The sequence below is a fragment of the Zonotrichia leucophrys genome, chromosome 3 (genome assembly GCF_028769735.1).
Source record: "Zonotrichia leucophrys gambelii isolate GWCS_2022_RI chromosome 3, RI_Zleu_2.0, whole genome shotgun sequence".
NCBI lineage: Eukaryota > Metazoa > Chordata > Aves > Passeriformes > Passerellidae > Zonotrichia > Zonotrichia leucophrys.
The window spans coordinates 47,901,754-47,919,924 of record NC_088172.1 but is presented as its reverse complement, the minus strand read 5'-3'; the positions used below and the strand labels follow the sequence as shown (position 1 = coordinate 47,919,924).

General features: G+C 36.8%; 1 protein-coding gene across 2 annotated transcripts in view; it reads left to right on the top strand.

Moving 5' to 3' along the window:
• MED23 (mediator complex subunit 23) overlaps window positions 1-17,806 on the top strand; it is a 37,541-nt gene extending 19,735 nt beyond the window's left edge. For both annotated transcript variants that reach the window (XM_064708085.1, XM_064708084.1), the window contains 16 exons: window positions 565-810; window positions 990-1,132; window positions 1,663-1,837; window positions 3,551-3,714; window positions 4,802-4,926; window positions 5,413-5,618; window positions 6,554-6,734; window positions 8,215-8,385; window positions 9,635-9,851; window positions 10,665-10,901; window positions 11,996-12,161; window positions 13,136-13,208; window positions 14,338-14,552; window positions 15,081-15,201; window positions 15,863-15,994; window positions 16,695-17,806. In XM_064708085.1, coding sequence (XP_064564155.1) covers window positions 565-810; window positions 990-1,132; window positions 1,663-1,837; window positions 3,551-3,714; window positions 4,802-4,926; window positions 5,413-5,618; window positions 6,554-6,734; window positions 8,215-8,385; window positions 9,635-9,851; window positions 10,665-10,901; window positions 11,996-12,161; window positions 13,136-13,208; window positions 14,338-14,552; window positions 15,081-15,201; window positions 15,863-15,994; window positions 16,695-16,868 — 2,746 coding nt within the window. In that variant the 3' untranslated portion in view covers window positions 16,869-17,806. The remainder of the gene's footprint in view (window positions 1-564; window positions 811-989; window positions 1,133-1,662; window positions 1,838-3,550; window positions 3,715-4,801; window positions 4,927-5,412; window positions 5,619-6,553; window positions 6,735-8,214; window positions 8,386-9,634; window positions 9,852-10,664; window positions 10,902-11,995; window positions 12,162-13,135; window positions 13,209-14,337; window positions 14,553-15,080; window positions 15,202-15,862; window positions 15,995-16,694) is intronic.
• Window positions 17,807-18,171: the final 365 nt, after the last annotated feature.

Sequence of the window (18,171 nt, the reverse complement as noted above, 5' to 3'; positions counted from 1 at the left end):
GGTTTTGTTATGTTTTGATTTATATTTAGGCATAATGAAATTGGCAGTTCCAAGTCTGTATTCAGAATGTATTGTGTGATGGGATGCTGTATAAAGGTTATCAGTAGAGTGACTTCAAAGTCATTCAGAAGGACAGAGCTCAAACTCAAAATATTTCATAAAAAGTGAAATGTTGTTATCCAGCTAGCAGAAATTATATATTTTATCTCAGAATAATCAGTCTTTATTACTGATAGAGAATCTGAAATTAAATGGACAATTTTGCTTTGTTGCACTGTGGTTTGGAAAGTGTGGATAAGCAGTATATTGGGTTAAGTTTATGTCTGGAAAGGTGATTTTTAACCGTGTTTTTTTTTTCCTGAGTTGTTTCTCCAATGTAGAAAAACCGTAACAGTGAAACTGTGGCATAAGAAGCAGTTGTTTTGATGTAGTGCAATTAATAACTATTTTGATTTTTTTCTACTATTTTATAATGGGTTTTATGACTGAGATTGTTGTAGTTGTATTCCTGGAATGCATGTGTATTCTTCTTTCTGCTTAATATTTAATCTTTATGGCACACAGGTTTTTGCAACAGAGCTTAAGGAATAAAAGCTTACAGATGAATGACTACAAAATTGCCTTGTTGTGCAATGCTTACTCAACCAATTCAGAGTGTTTCACTTTGCCAATGGGTGTGCTAGTAGAGACTATTTATGGAAATGGCAACATGAGGACACCTCTTCCAGGGACTAATTGCATGGCATCAGGGTCTATCACCCCATTGCCAATGAACCTCTTGGACTCACTCACAGTTCATGCCAAAATGAGGTACAGTATATGCAGCTAGCTTTTCCTTTTTAACTCATAAATCTGTATGTGGCTAATTATCATCAGAAAGGCTTCCTGTGGCTGGACATGTCATATATAGATCTATTAATTTACTTTAAAAATGTGTTAAATTTCAAATCCCTGTTTTTGATTCAGAAACACTTTCTCTCTTTCCTCAGTCTGATTCACAGCATAGCTACAAGGGTAATTAAGCTGGCTCATGCAAAGTCTAGTGTGGCCTTGGCTCCTGCTCTTGTGGAAACCTACAGTCGCCTGTTGGTTTATATGGAAATAGAGTCCTTGGGCATCAAAGGCTTTATCAGTAAGAAAGAAAACCTTTTTCCCCCTTTTCTTTCTGTTAAGTAGTATTTGTTTAATGGAAACTGGAGGCTGTAGTAAAACTGAAAATATAATGATGCAGCATGTATAAATTAGTTTAATATAAAAGAAACTGAAAGTTGTCCTAGTGCTGCAGTAAATTCCAGACTAGTTGTGCTCCTATCCCTTTATGCCATCACTTGTATTGCTGGGAGCTTTCCAGTTGTGCTGTGTTGTGTAAAAAAATACTTAATGGAAAAGCATAAGCAAAGTTACTTTGAGACACACAGGATACATAATTGCTCTTGTCAAAATAATTTGCATGTCTGCTGTATGTGTACATTCAAAAGATTATTACGCTGTATACATTTACAGCATCTTCAGACAGCACTTGCACGTATGCTCTTTGGAGGTAATACAGTTTTGAAAACAATTGTCTGTGACTTATAGCCTAATAAAACCAGTGTACTCTGTAGTTATATTTCAAGGTATGGTCAGTTGTAAAACTTACCTTTTAAACTTTTTTTCCATAAGGTCAGCTCCTGCCAACAGTGTTCAAATCTCACGCGTGGGGAATTTTGCATACTCTGCTGGAAATGTTTAGCTATCGGATGCATCACATCCAGCCTCATTACAGAGTCCAGCTCCTTAGCCATCTTCATTCCTTGGCTGCTGTGCCACAAACTAATCAGAACCAGCTCCATCTCTGGTGAGTGACATTTGCCATATTTATCCATAAACACAGATTCCTTCTTCTTGTAGAAAGCTTCATGAGAGCTGTTTAAATGGCACTTCCCAGTCTTACTTCTGTGACTGACTTGTTCTGGGGTGTCTCAGCAGGATGTGTTTCAGCAGTACAGTTGAATGTTAGTAGTAGTGCTCTGCAGAGATGCAAGAGGTAGTGTCTTGCACACACGTGGCAGCAGTGTCATGGGTTAGCACACAGGACAGTTCTTGGACAGAACTGTCATATCCAAGAAGTGCTTCTTGCATGGTAGATAAAGGGCAATGCCTGCTACTTGTAATCAGTGCTTGGCTGGTCTGATAGTGAGACTGTGCTTACTTCCTTCTGTAGAGAAAGATTAATTCCATCACAAGAGTTAAACTGGTTTCACTTAATTTTTATGTAAGTTTGATTTTCAGTCAGGTCAGAGGATTAATCTGGTTCACTCTGCATCTGAAAAAGAGTTTCTGCAAAGCAATGGTGACTGTGAACCTGAGTGGAGTCCCTCCTATGGTGTGTGTCATGATAGCCTAAAACAATGGCTACTTTGAATATAAGAAAGGTGACAAAGCTGGTTAGAGAAGGTCTAGAGAGGTTATGCAGAAAATTCCTGGCAAAAGCTTTGAGTTTACCTTACTGTTAACAAAGCTGAAGAGGATGAGATTCAGTTTCTGTGTAGAATCTGGGGCTTGTCAAAAAGTTGGGGAAAATAGTGTGCATTGACTTAGAGTACAATAAATCTTGTGGGAGTGTGTGAGACAGAGTAACTTCATTATTACCAGTTCATATGGACAAAATCTAATTATACAGTAAATTCAGATTCATAGAATGGATTGGGTTGGAAGGGACCTTAAAGTTCATCTAGTTCCAACTCTTTTGTTGTGGGCAGGGACACCTTCCACTGGATCAGGCTTCTCAGTTTCATAGTCCAAATTGAAATTGCCTAGTTGCTTATCCTTTACCAAGCATAAATAAAAAATTAACACAAGTTTCTCCTTAAATTCAAGGCCTTGATGTTTTTATTGACCTCAATCTTGTTTTGTCACTTCGTCTGTAAAATACACATGTTCGTCAATTGTAATGAGCACTGCATTGCAACTAGAATAAACTAAACTATGGCTTTGGCATTTCAAAGACAATGTTATAAAAATTCTTCCAATGACTTCAAACTACCTGGTGTGAAAAGTGCTTCCAGCTAAAGCACTGGAAATTAAAATGCTTTTAATCAAAAGTTATACTTCCTCAGCTTCCTAATTTCTTTAATAAGGACAATTTAGTGCTGTGTACTTGAAGGTGGTAGTTAGCTTTGAAGCTTCCTATGTATTATTCATGCTGTTTTATTTTGGTTTTGCATATATTTATTTATATTATCTGCCTTAGATGAAGATGTGCAAAAAATAATAAGGGGGCACTAAATTAGAGATACTTGAGGCTCTTTATCAGGGTCTCTACACTTGGAATTTTTTGCTAAATCTACTTTGGAGTGCTTTGTTTGAAAATAAGATGCTAAAATTTTTGATAAATGTATTAAACAGTAGAAAAAGTGAACTTTTTCAAAAGGTTAAGAACATAATTTCTAAAACAAAATGTTTCTGTATTATTTGAAGTAGTAAATGGAGGAAAAAAGTAGGTATTTTTGGAATCCTGGAAGCATCAGCATAAGTATTACGTGCTAACTGGACTGTTTCCTTCTTTCAGTGTTGAGAGTACTGCTCTAAGGCTAATCACAGCGTTGGGCAGCTCGGAAGTCCAACCGCAGTTCACACGCTTCCTCAATGATCCCAAAACAGTTCTTTCAGCAGAATCAGAAGAACTCAACAGGGCTTTGATCTTAACTCTGGCAAGGGCAACACATGTGACAGGTAATAGCAGTACATCCCAGTAAAAGCTGTAGTCAAACCATTTCTCTAAAGTACTGTTCAAAAGAGTGTCATGGTAATGACCTAGTCATAGAACATATCCCATGCACTTCTGGTTTTGAAAAAAAAAGTGTAATTTTAATTTCTAACTACTTGTTCTTAGGCAAAAAGCTATTACTGAAGAGACAATGAGATATTCTTAAAAAGTTTATTCAGAAGGACACTGTGACACTAGGGTCTAGAGGTTTTTCAGTGTCTTATTTTGAGTTTCATTATTTTAAATCTAAATGCTTGGAATGATACCTGCTATTTAAATAGCATGAAATACAGCAACTGTGCTGATCATGCAGGAGCCACCCCCTCTAGCTTTTTTTTAAGCAAAAGTCGTCTGAATGTTGAGTTTCTTTTTTGGGGAAGAGAAAAAAGGAAGCTTTCATTGTGTCTTTTGAAATTTTAACAGTGTGCAGTGACATGGATCAGGTTTTTGTTAGATTTGAAGGAGATGTTTTCTCTCTCCTTTTTATGGTTCTAGTCTGCAGACACACTGGAGAGTTAGAGCAACAGATTCACAAAGACTGGAGGTGGAGGTGATTTGAAAGGGAAAGAACTTCTATGTGTTAATTTCTTTTTTATTTTTTTAACCACTTCTCAACCTTTGATGAAATCAGCCCAAGGTTTGGGGGAATGAGGCTTTCATTTCTACAGCTTAATTGGGGCAGGTACTTCTGAGCAGCCTTTTTGAAGCAGTATAAAATGGCGTCTGGCAATTTCACCATCATTGTCTTCCTCAGAATTTTTTTCTAAAAGTCTAATCAGTTAATCAGCAGAAGCTTGTTTTAGTGACATTACAGGAAATTAAATACAAAATGTTAAAATCATGATTGCTTTATTTCTAGCTCAAACCTTGTAAATAATTTTCTTATTGTTAATAGCATAAGAAAGGTAATATCCCATGTCTTCTGTAGCCAAATAAAGTTAAAGAAAAGGGTTGGGAGAAGTTGGACAAAAAAGGGAAACTGTTGGACTAGAAAAGCCTTGATGCATATGATGACAAAAGGAGCAATTCTAATAGTATCAATCCATTTTCTAGACTTTTTCACAGGCTCTGATTCAATTCAGGGAACTTGGTGCAAGGACATACTGCAAACTATCATGAGTTTCACGCCACATAACTGGGCATCACATACACTAAGCTGTTTTCCAGCTCCTCTGCAGGTAATAGTTTAAACCTGAAGACTTTACAATTGTAAATAACTGTGCATTTATTCTCTTAACAAGATCCTGTGCCTTTTGTGGGTTGGTGAGAGTCCTCCCCTCTCTAGACTGCATTAATCTCAAGTCCCTAAAGAATACAGCATGATTATAATGTTGCTATTTCTTTAGAAATGTGTTAAGTATATTCCCCTAGAGTATTCTAAGGGGAATACTAATCAAACTTCTGATGCAAGGTAGATCAGATGGTTTAAAAAGTAAAAAACTAAATAAGAAGTTGGAAAAGCCATTTTTTCTTGTGGCAGTTTGTCATGTAGCTTTGTTTGTGACTAAACAGTCACTGAGGTATCACAGTGAAATAACAACCCTCCCTAGCAGGCTGTATGGTACAGGCACGTATGAACCCATACAGTGCTAAATCAGGCAAAATTTTCCTATTCAAATGTTTTACTGTAAGTTCTCAGTCACAGCAAAGCCTACTTTTTTCAGGTGTTCTTCAAGCAGAACAATGTGCCTCAGGAAAGCCGTTTTAACCTGAAGAAGAATGTGGAAGAAGAATACCGGAAGTGGAAGTCGATGACCAGTGAGAATGAAATAATCACACACTTCTCTGCTCAAGGTTCATCCCCACTTTTCCTTTGTCTCCTGTGGAAGATGTTGTTAGACACTGATCACATTAATCAAATTGGTTACAGGTGAGCTTAAAAACATGTTATTTCAAAGTTACTACAGTAGCATCCTCAGTTTTGAGGACATAATTAATAATTAACAGCTTGTTCTTTTAATTAATTTGAAGCATGTGTAGCATGGTAAAAGAGAATGGAGCTAGGTAGTAGCCAGTGTGCCATAATAATTGTGCAGTGTTCAGGATTGGTTCCACCATGCAGTGGTCTGCAGTACATGTTTTCCCTGGTGAGAAACAAGGATGTGAGGTGTTTGAATTAAGCAATTCACTTGTAAAAGCAGTGTTTCAAGCAATTTGAAAGAGTAAATAGAAAATAAAAAGCATTAATTTACTTAACATTTATACATGAATAAAGGACAAATATATCTTCAGAAAACAAATGTTGGATTAAGATGAAAATTCATTACAGAAGTGGCAATCGTCTGATTTTTTAACTTTGTTCCTGATAGAAATAGCATCTGTTTTAGCTTGAAAAAGAGTTTTATTTCTTTTCAGTCCTTCCTAGGTTTGCTGAAACAGTATTTCTGATAGCATCTGTTACTCTAGCGTGCAGTGAGGAAATAGATTATAATGCTATGGCTATATTAAAGTGCATAGCATAGGAAAATAAAGTTTTTGAGAGTTGCAGAAGGTTGTCCTCAGAGGTGTATAAGTACAGTTATATAAATAAAGCATGGGTTCTGAGCAGAATACCACAGAGTAAACTGGTGAACTTGAAGCATTTCTCCTAAATAGTATTTTGACTTAGGAGTTCTCAGTGTTTTTTTCTTTGCTTTGTCATTTACTTCAGTAATTTAATAAAAGGGAGGGAATTTTGTCTTTTTTTTTGTTTAAGCCAATTGTGTTAAAAACTGTGTATTCATATAAGAGCTATGAATAGACCAGTTAGGAATGTGTAAGGAACTGTAACAATTTCTTGTTGCCTTTTTTTTTCTTCCCTACTAGAGTGTTAGAAAGAATTGGGGCCAGAGCGCTGGTGGCACATGTCAGGACATTTGCAGATTTTCTGGTGTATGAATTCTCTACATCTGCAGGAGGACAACAGCTCAATAAATGTATTGAGATCCTCAATGACATGGTGTGGAAATACAATATTGTAACACTGGATAGGTTGATACTCTGTTTGGTAAGTATCACTTCAGAAGATAAGATGACAGCTCATGCAGTCTGCTTTCTGACTCATTTTTAGGAACAATCTTTTAAAAATTGATTGGTCTTAAATAGTGACTATTTGCAAAGTTAATAATCAAGAAAATAGTAGATTACTTCTTTAAGCAACACTCTTACAGTTCTCTGAGACTTCAGAGAAACATTTCTTGGTTATTCAATGGCAACCTTTGATCTGATATTATTAAATGTTGTGATTGGTGGTTTGAGTCTGTGACCCCAGAGCCATGAGTTATTTGGGCTCTGCAGAGGGATGTGGACAGGCTGCATCAATGGCTGACACCAGTCATCTGAAGTTCAGCAAGGCCAGTGCTGGGTCCTGCACTTGAGTCACAGCCCATGCAGTGCTGCAGGCTGGGCAGTTCTGGGCCTCTCACCACAAGGCAGACATTGATCATGGCCAGAGAAGGGCAGCAGAGCTGGTGGAGGGTCTGGAGCACCAGTCCTGTGAGGAGCAGCTGAGGGAGCTGGGGGTGTTTAACCTGGAGAAAAGGAGGCTCAGAGGAGACCTTATTGCTCAAACAGCTGTCTGAAAGGAGGGTGTAGCCAGGTGGGTGTCTGCCTCTTCTCCCATAAGAAGTGACAGGCAATAGGACGAGAGGAAACAGCATCAAGTTATGCTTTATTGGATATTAAGAAAAATACCTCCACTGAAAGAGTTGTAAAGTGTTGGGACAGGCTGCCCAGGGATGTGGTTGAGTCACCATCCTTGGAGATATTTAAAAGATGTGTAGGTGCAGCACTTTAGAATATGATTTAGTGGCACTGCTGAATTAATGATTGGACTAAATGATCTTAAAGGTCTTTCCTACCCTAAATGATTCTATGGTTGTGTGATTCCTGCAGCCTTAAAAGGTAGATGGAATATGGCATGCTATTAATTCATTCACAAGCATATGGAAAATCTTGTACCCATTTGAGTGTGCTTTCTTTCATCATAGTAAGACAGAAATGGCATTCTCTTGCTTTTCATGTTATCCTATAAAATAAAACAGTACTCACCTAGAGAGAACTACATTTGCATTAAGTGATTGTCCTCTATATTTAATTTTAAATCTCATCTTAATGTAAAGCTGGTTGTTTGAACTGTAATTTGGTTTTCAGACTGAAGTCAAATCATGTCAGAGTGGCCAGAGGTTAAAAGCAATCTTAACTTCATTGTCACTTAATTAGTTATTTTCAGTAAGACAACTGACAAGTAAGAGTGAGCTAGAATTCCTTCAGAAAGTGCTGGGAAGTTTGTAAGACCTTCTGCCCATGGAACAGAAAATGAGATAGGGATTGAACCTGCCTCTTTTATGGCTTCACTTGAAAAAAGACTGTATATGCAGTGTGAATTTGTGTGCAGATGTAGCAAATTTGGCTGCCATGTTTTGGGGCTGTAGAGCAGACCACAGTGTCAACTGTAATTTCATGTTGTCTAATCTGTTTCACTTAAGGCTATGCGTAGTCATGAAGGAAATGAAGCTCAAGTTTGTTACTTCATAATCCAATTACTCTTACTGAAGCCTAATGATTTCAGAAACAGAGTAAGTGATTTTGTGAAGGAGAATTCTCCGGAACACTGGCTGCAGAATGACTGGCATACAAAGCATATGAGTTACCACAAGGTATCACAACTAATAATATTCTTTTATTGTAATAATTTCTGTGGAATTGATATCAGCCCTGATCTACAGGGCAGTGTTATCAATTTTTGGACTTGCCTAATAAGCTGTAATTCATTTGGGCTAGTATGAAAATAATAAATCACATATGTAATGATTTTGAAAATATAATGCAGTAATATTAAAAAACAGGAGTAGCTTAAGAATTGGGTGGATGTTCATTCTTGTTCATCTAAATCAAGCAATTTTATAATCTTGCTTATACTGAAATTCACTTAAAACAGTTTTTGTGCACAGGGAGAAGTTTTTTTCCGATGTTTTATGACTGTACCAATATTACAGTCATAAAATTACAGTATATTGTTTTCTGATGTTTTATTACTGTTACCAAATGTTAAACCTACATTTTCTTCTAATTATTAAAACTTCTTCTGTCTTCTTTGTGACTAGAACATGATAGCCTGATGTGTTAGGGAAGAGACTTGCTGAGATTTTAATGCTCCTGTAGACATACTGGTTCCTGCTGACTAGAAAAGGTTGTGCCAATGAGCTGTTCTGTCAAAAAATAAACAGTGAGATAGAACAGATAAAACAAGCTGTCATGTAGCTCAATACATGCCACCTGGTTTGATCCAGGAGCTGTTTGGTCTGTATTAGCCCTCTGACTTGGCTGTACAATGTTTTGACAGTGCCTAACTAAAAGTGTAAGGGTAGCAGGGAAGTGCTCTGACATGGCTGCACAGTCACTACACCGAACCTGGCATATAGAAATTTCAGTCACTGGTAAAACATGAGTTCAGCCCTCAGCAGTGTCCATCTATTATTTGAGTACACCACAGTTCTTTCCAAGGGAATTATTACATTCATCCTATTTCTAGTCTTCTAATTCAGCATATGATGCAGAAAGTTCCAGTAGTGCTTATTTCCCCTAGGTTTTCTCTTCAAATTCATGACAAAGGACACTTCAGCACTGGCTGCTTTCAGCTTTGCTTTGGGATTCTTAATATTCTCTTATGCCATTTTGAGTGGTGGTGACCCTTTGTTCTGGATTTTTTTTTTTTTGAAGATGTTTTAATAATCCATTTAAGTCAGAGTTCAGTTTTCTTCAGTAAGTTTACAGTAAGCTTCACTGAATTCAAATGTGATAAAGAGGGTTCTGAAGTGTCTTTTTAAAGCAATGTAAATGCTGAATGTTTAATCCATTACTTATGAAGAAGGAGATTTTGATTTTGTTGGGTTTCTTTTCTTCCAGAAATACCCTGAAAAGCTGTATTTTGAAGGTTTGGCAGAGCAGGTGAATCCCCCAGTTCAGATCCAGCCCCAGTACTTGCCAATTTATTTTGGAAATGTATGCCTGCGCTTTCTGCCAGTGTTTGACATTGTAATTCATCGATTTCTGGAATTGCTTCCAGTGTCCAAATCACTAGAAACTTTATTGGATCATCTGGGAGGTTTATACAAATTCCATGGTAAGTTATCCATGAACACAGTCGGATAGATTCCTGTTGTGATCATTATGTCCTCTTCACTTCTTTCATTCATAATGTTTGTGTATTAGCACAGCAGTGTCTTATTCCTTTCCTGTTCTCTAAGCCCTGTGTGCATTTACACAGAGAAGTGTATTTCCTATTTAGTGAATTTCAGCTTACTAACAGTGAACTTGTTTTTATTCAGGTATCTCTTGGTAATTCATGCTTCCTTCGCACCTTTCCCTTCCATTCCCTTCTAGTAGTAAATACTTAGACCTGTGTTCTAACAAACTTTCTCTTATCAAAACTGAAACAATTGAAAAGCAGTTCTTCTCTCTATCCTTACTTAAGATTCAAATAACTTGACCTGATACTTGAACACTTTTAGAAATGCACTTTAATATCTTTTATAGGTGTCGTTGCTGTTATGCTCAGACAATTTAAAATTATCTTTTTTTACTGCGACTTCATGCCTGGATTCTTCTTATCTAATACCTTGTATATGAAGAGATGATTTAATCAGTTTACTTACAATTATATTAATAGTACCATTAAGTTGTGAACTGTTAATAATACTGACCCTCTTGGTTCAACTTCTTTTGTTCTGCACAAACACTAAAGTATGTACAAGACAAAAGAAAATTAGTTTTGCAGAGTATGTTGTAATAAAGAACGTGAATCAATTCCATATGTGCTGTTTTTAAATAAATGCAACTTAGTCTTGCAGAACTCTTGATTTTAGTTTTACTTGCCACAGATAGTGATGCTGGAAGTTATTTCTGGCTTTTATTGTTTTCCCTTTCTCTTTGGCAGACCGACCAGTGACCTACCTGTACAACACTCTTCACTATTATGAGGGGCATTTGAGAGAGCGCACAAACCTCAAGAGAAAACTTGTTCATGCCATAATTGGCTCTCTCAAAGATAATCGTCCACCAGGCTGGTGTCTGAGTGATACTTACCTCAAATGTGCCATGAATCCTCGAGAAGAGAACCCATGGGTTCCTGATGATGCTTACTACTGCAAGCTTATTGGAAGACTAGTGGACAATATCCTTCTAAAAGTTTACTTTAAGTAAGCTGTGATAGTGTTTTACACCTTCATTTCATCAAAGTAAGAATTTTCATTTCTTTAATATTCCAAACAGGGTGTGCTGCCCTAGTAGGCATCTTAAAAAGATAAGGTGAAAGTGAAGTACAGTACAGCTGTATAAATATTTCACTGTTTAGGCATCACTTAGAAATGCAATTACTGATATTTATGCTTTCTGAATTAAATTTTGATTGTAAAAAAAATTAAACTTTTTGCAAAGTGTGAGTTTTAAAGAATTTTTCAAAAATGAGATTGCTATTACTGTTTTCTAGTGGCATTTATTACTATTACTGAGAATAAAATATTGAGAGCCGTGCCATATTTAAGGTGTGGAAATAGCTGGCAAATTAGAGAATAGGAGTCTTCTTGGACTTTGTCTTCTTTCTGGAGCAGCTTTACAAGAGTTGACCAATCTTCAGGGTGTTACAAATTCTTTTATTCCTTCTCCTGAACTTCCCTTTCTTAATTGTGTAACTTGAAAGAAGTCTATTTAGTGTCTCCCAAGAAAGCTAAAATTATATAAACCCCTACTTTTATGCAAATGTTAACTCTGGAGAACTTTTCTGTATGTATTTCAGATAAATCCGTCTTGTTTGGGAAAGTGGAATATTTTCAGAGACTAAGCTGATGCTTCTTTTGCATAAACTGTCTCCCTAGAAGTCTGCTAGAAGATCTTGCAGAGAGGCAAATTATTGGTTTCTGATTATGAGCATAGAAAATTGCTATTATTTATATTTTCTCCTCTTGGAAGCACACAGTAAATGAGATGGTTGGTGTTTTTTCCACCTCTTAATCAGGAAAGTTTATCCTTTGCATGGCTTTGTGTGTGTGATATATTTATAGATGTATATTCATACAGTCCTCCAATGATTATCAGCATCTTATATACATATTTCTGTATGTCTGTCTTTTTAATGAAATGTGATTGTTCAACTTGTTTTCAATAATTTTCAGTTCAGTTTAGTATGTGGTATATGCATCTGTTTTTAATGACTATGCTGCTTATGCTTGTCTGTGTTGAGGCAGCTTTTTTTTCCTTAACCATTGCCACCTATGGCAGGCAAATCCCCTGGTCCATTTCCAAATTGTGACTGGAGATTCAATGAATTTCCTAACCCAGCTGCCCATGCACTGCACGTTACTTGTGTTGAGCTCATGGCTTTGGCTGTTCCAGGGAAGGAGGTGGGCAATGCTCTGCTGAATGTTGTGCTGAAGAGGTATGTTGGCTTTCTGAAATGGTTTTCTGCAATATATCATACATAATTAGAGATTGCTAAGGTAGTCTCTGATACTAAATTTCTTATTAAAAAAAAAAGTGTATATTGGTAACATTTTATATGTAAAGTATTTTTGGATGACAAACAAGGTGACAGGGATCAAGCACAAAAATTATGTGTTAGATTCCTGTGTTGTAGTGGATTGTGTGCTTCAGGAACAGCTGACGTGGCACGGTGCACATAAAAGTTAGAGGGAAGACATCATACAGGCAAAGGTCTTATCCATTGGGCTCAGCAGGAAGGCCTGGACAAAGTCTGTTATTCTTTGAGCTGTGCTGAGAGGAGTACAGTTGATACTACAGCATCTTTGAGTGCAAAGAAAGGGACAGGAATCATTGGCAGGACTCTGAACCATCCTGATGCTGATGTAGGTCAGAAGTACTTTGAAAGAATGGTGTGCCAAGGCTGGCCTTTTGTCATGATGCATTGAATTTGACCTGTGGCTGCTTCTTGAGCAACCACTGAAAAAACTGTGGTCAGAGACAGGACCTGATATTCTTGTAGCCATTCAGTTGGTGTCACTGAACTGGAATTGCTTGGGTAAACCCTCATTTGGCTTAGTAATATATTATTGTTAGCTCTGTTTGGGGCATATGAAGGTAAGGAGTCAATAAAGGGACAAACAACCCTTAGGCACTAAAGCTTAAGGAAGGAAGTTTGAAGCCTTTGAAGGAAACCTGCTGCTAATGTGTGCAAAACCTGTTGTGCAAAACACACCTGCATAAATTTTTGCACACACCATCCCAATAGCATTTATACCATCTTTTGGCTCTGTAAATGCCTGTGTGTGACTTGTAGTTCTCTCAAATTGACAAACATTCTTGGTGTAAGTACACCTGGTCTGTAGATGCAGGAGCAGCACAAATTGCAGTTGAGTACTTTGGAGCTTTAGTTTTCTTTTTGTTTGTCTCTAGTCAGCCCCTGGTGCCAAGAGAGAACATCACGGCTTGGATGAATGCAATTGGACTGATTATCACAGCCTTACCAGTGAGTCAATATGGTGTACTTTTAAATAAAAAAAATTACTCTTCCATGAAACATTTATCATCTCTCTAGAATTCATTGTAAAAACCTACAGCCAACATCTGTAGATTCCACAGCAAGCTATTCACAAGGCTGCATGCATGTTTGAGAAAAATCTACTCCTCCAGCATAAAAAAATTGATCAGGTGTTTTGTTTTTCTATCATATTTTGAGGCTGGGATGAAAAGAAGTAAATCACTCTTGCTTAACTATTTAGTTAAATGCCTTATGTGTGGTATTGAGAAATGGAGCTATGTAATAGGAAGATTTATAAAGGTTCTAATGCAAAGTTATTTTTCAATTATAGCTTGCCCTCTCACATCCTGTAGTTCTTAACCATGTAAAATGAGATGTAGCTGAGATTGCAAAAGGAAATGTCTGCAGTACTGTAGTTAGTGTATCAGTAGAAACTTTGATCTTCTGAATATCATGGCTCTTGGTACTTTACAAAGACTGCCTGAGTAATTTTGATCTTGCCATATGTGTTGCTTATATGTGTCACAGCTTGTGACCTCTCTTCCCCAAAAATTAGTTCCTCTTCTTGGAGAGAAGCCAGCATGAATTTAATCCTTATTATTTTTATAATGCTACTTACTCTTCATCTCCTTGTTTCTTCATCTATATTCTTTATCTTTTGTACCTTTTTTATTTCCTTTTTCCATCTTGATTTTTTTTGTCTGTCTGTCCCTTCACTCAGAAAACTAGATAATTCTCAGACCTCTTTCACTAACGCCTTTTGCCTTGTCTTTGCTTCTTTTATAGACCTTTATATCAGGCAATTAAATAATTAAATCTGTGACATATGTCTTTATAATGCCACACCCTTGAGTGTGGCCATACCCACTAACATAGATGCTTTCTGTACCATGCATCTTAAATTTTCATCTTCATGATTATCAACTACCATTTGCATACCATATGACATTTATAACAGTTTCCTATATACCTATACTTATGTATTTATATATATATACACATTTTAGAAATGCCATAATAGCAGAAAAAGCTAAGGAAGCAGTGTCTTAGGTGATGTTCTTTTTATAAACAATTCTGAATTTTTGGGTTTGTTCTTTTGGGGTTTTTTTTCCCCCAGGAACCATACTGGATTGTTCTCCATGATTGCATTGTGAATGTCATCAACAGTCCTAGCCTGACATCAGAGACAGAGTGGGTTGGTTACCCATTCCAGCTGTTTGACTTCACAGCGTGTCACCAGTCTTACTCTGAGATGAGTTGTAGCTACACTTTGGCTTTGGCACATGCAGTCTGGCATCATTCCAGCATTGGACAGCTTTCTCTCATTCCTAAGTAGGTGCAATGATATTTGATAATGCAATTTGTCTTTTAAATTCCACACATAATGTGGATAACAAAGGTCTACCTATAGCACTTATACCAGTGAATAAATATGTACAGGGGAGCTCTAAGACTTGCCAGATGCATCATAAGGTTTTTTCTAGCTCCCTCTTCCTTTGACATAACTCTGGTTGTCTGTAGGCTTTAGGGCTGTCATGTAGTGTGACTGCTGTTAATAAGCTTTTTTGAATCTAGATTAGCTTTTATGCTTTTGTTAATTTAATTTTTTCTTAAAGCATGGACTGTAGAATGTTCCTAAAGCATCTGCAACTGTAACAGTAAATACTATTCCTAATTCTAGAGCTGCCCTATTTCGAATAGCTCATATTTCCAGAGGCACACTGGTTTTGTTCCTGAAATAAAGGTCTAAATCTGTGAGAGAGACTGTGATGTTTTGGCTAGAATTTGGTACAGGTGAAAGAAATAAAGAACCCCAAATAACCAAACAGCTGATGTAGTACATGTCTTGACGTACTGCAGGTTCCTCACAGAAGCTTTGATACCCATTGTGAAAACAGAGTTCCAGTTGCTCTATGTTTACCACCTTGTTGGCCCTTTCCTGCAACGGTTCCAGCAGGAGAGGACACGGTGCATGATAGAGGTAAATCTGGCTCATGGTTTGCTTTATACTGTGTGGATTCTTTTACTTTTGCAATTAACTTGTGAATCAGAATGGATAGAAATCCATAGTAGATATTCAGAATTAAATTCTATACAGATTAAACAGTAATTGCAAGGATTTGAGTTGCTGAGTTGGTATTCACCTTACCCTGTTAACTGAAATCCTGTTGGATAAAACACCTAGTACATTTCTTTTTAAGCAAAAAAGAAACAAACCCCCAGAAATATCAAGCAATAGATGCTTTCTTTGGCTCTCAAACTACTTGCAAAATATACTTCAGGCTTACTTCCTGGGAGTATGTAAGAGGTGAATTATGAGGATGGAGGAACATGAACTGTTTCTTACATTCATTTCAGTGTGGATAAGGTTAAGGGAGGAAAAAAGAGATGGCACTCACCCGTAGGCAGATTAGCTGAAAAATGTCAGATATCAGAGACCCTGCTAGAAAGAAGAGCTTAACTTCAGAATCATTTGCTGAAGCATAATGGGATGGCTTAGACCTGTCCATTCTTCCATGTAAGAAATTAAATTGTTAGGAATCGCAGCTACTTTAAAAGCAGCACATATTTCTTATATTGTTAATATAAAACGTTATAGAACCCGTTTTTATTTGGCTTGCTCTTTGTGTCCGTGTAAACAGATTGGAGTGGCATTTTATGAAATGCTCCTGAATGCAGATCGGTACAGCTCCCACCTGAACTACATGGATCCCATTTGTGATTTCTTGTATCATATGAAATACATGTTTACAGGTGACAGTGTGAAAGACCAAGTAAGTAAACAGTAGATATTGATACTTTAGTTACTTTAGTTACCTTTCTTCCCATATAATAATTTAATCTTTTTGTAGCAGTAGCAGTACAGGTAGCAGTACAACAAATTGCTAACAGTTGATTAGTGTCTGTATACAAAGTAGGAAATTGGTGCGGGAAAAGCTTCAGATGGAGTGGATTAGATATCTCAGATTGCAAGATTAATTTATACGGTCTGAAATTTAAAATACAGCTTCAGGGTGCTTGAAATACTGTTATTAGAGCTATTGCTAGAAATAAAGCTATTGGATATTTCATAACTTTTATTCATTTAAATCTATGTCTTTAAAGTTTTACTTAATTGCTTATTCAGTAGTGCAGCTTGACATGTGACAAAAGGAAGACTTCATTCATGTTCAGTGAAAAATCATTCACTCAATTTATCTCTAGTTTATAACAGTATGCACTTTTTTTAAAAGTGTCAGTTATGTGACTTTTTTACAAAGCTTTGGTGCACAACTCTTACAGCAGGAAGGGTTTTTTTAATATTGGTTATCAGAAGAGGTCCAAAAGTTAGCTTTTTAAATTAAATATTTATCTAAATACCTTTATTTACTGTAACCTTTCCCATTTTCTCTTCTGCTAATGTTTGTGTACAGTAGTGGCATGTAAAAATGCGCCTGTTTTTTAGTGAATGCGTTTTTTCTTTTTTTAAAACAGGTTGAGAAGATAATTTGTAACTTAAGACCAGCTCTGAAACTTCGGCTGCGCTTCATAACTCACATCAGCAAAATGGAGCAGGCGGCTGTTTCCCAGCAGCCTCTCAGCAATGGGTCCCCAGCACAGCAGCCCAGCCAAGTGCCCGTCAGCGTGGCCTTGCCAGTGACCCAGTGAGAGGAACTGCTGGGCCGACCTCGGTGCGAGGGCTCCCTGCTCTTACTGACTGCAGGGAAGCAGCATCTCATCTGAAATCTGGGATGCTTTATGAAAGGACTGAGAACCACACACAGACTTCTGCTTTGATTTTTTTGCATCATGAAGCTGCCTAGCTCTGTGCATGCCGATCTTCTTAGCTATTTATGCTAGACGCTAGATAAGGGATATGTTGCCTTTCTCTGAAAACGCTGACTAAAGATAGTCTGCAAGCAAATACATGGATTTATGAAGAGTTTACCATATTCTGCCCCCTATCCTGGGTTGAGTCATCTGGATTTTTCCTTTTTTCTGCCTGTCATATGAAAACATGCTCATTGTGTGTAAAACAGCCTTTTAAAATTTGAGTTCTGCCTTATTAAAAATTTATATTTTTTCATCCAATAGAAGAATTTAAATCCTTTTTGTCTTTTGGGAGGACTGTTTAAGCCCTTTTACGGAAACACTCCTAGACAGAGAGATTGCATCAATTTTCTTGAGTTAATGATGACATCTTTCCAAAGACTAAGACTGAACCTTTGAAAATATTTGTAAATTTTGTATGTACAGATTTCATTAAACACACCTCAGTGGGTTTGATGTAGTGTCAGTTACTAGACTGTTGGATTACACCCTGGAGGCTGTCTCCAATGAATCTTTTGGAAGTGTGCATATTCACTTCAAGCTGTGCTGGTTCATATTTGATCTTTCCTGTTTGGGAAATGGTGTAGTTTTTATTAAATCAATCACATCCATTTTACTGATTTACTATATTTTGGATTTGTATAATATTCTGCTTTAGGGTTTATCTGTACTGGGCTCAGCAGGTTTTGATAACAGAATTGAAAGGCTGAATCTTTTGTAAATACTCATCTTTTTGGACAAATTTGTAATTAAAAAAACACCAGAGTTTAAAAGTCCATATTGGTATTGTTAAATTTATTTCTTCTCTATACTCATTACCTTAAAAATAAGAATTGATCATAGCAAGGATACTTCCATGTCCCAAGTTCTCTATCAGCTTTGCATTAATGACAGTTTTAACATGTTACAAATAGAGTCCAGATTAATAAACTCAGCTCTGACCTGATTTATATCTCTCTAAAAATTTACCAGTTATAGAAACAAGTTGGTGACTCGGTGGGTGGAAGTTCTTTAATCTGCTTTTTTGCTGTTCTTGTACTTGGATCCTAAATTCTGCCAAGTGTAATTTGAGTAACAGAACTGTGAGTGCTCTTTAGTGAACTTGCAGTCTGACAGAAAACCACATTTATGCTGATCCTTG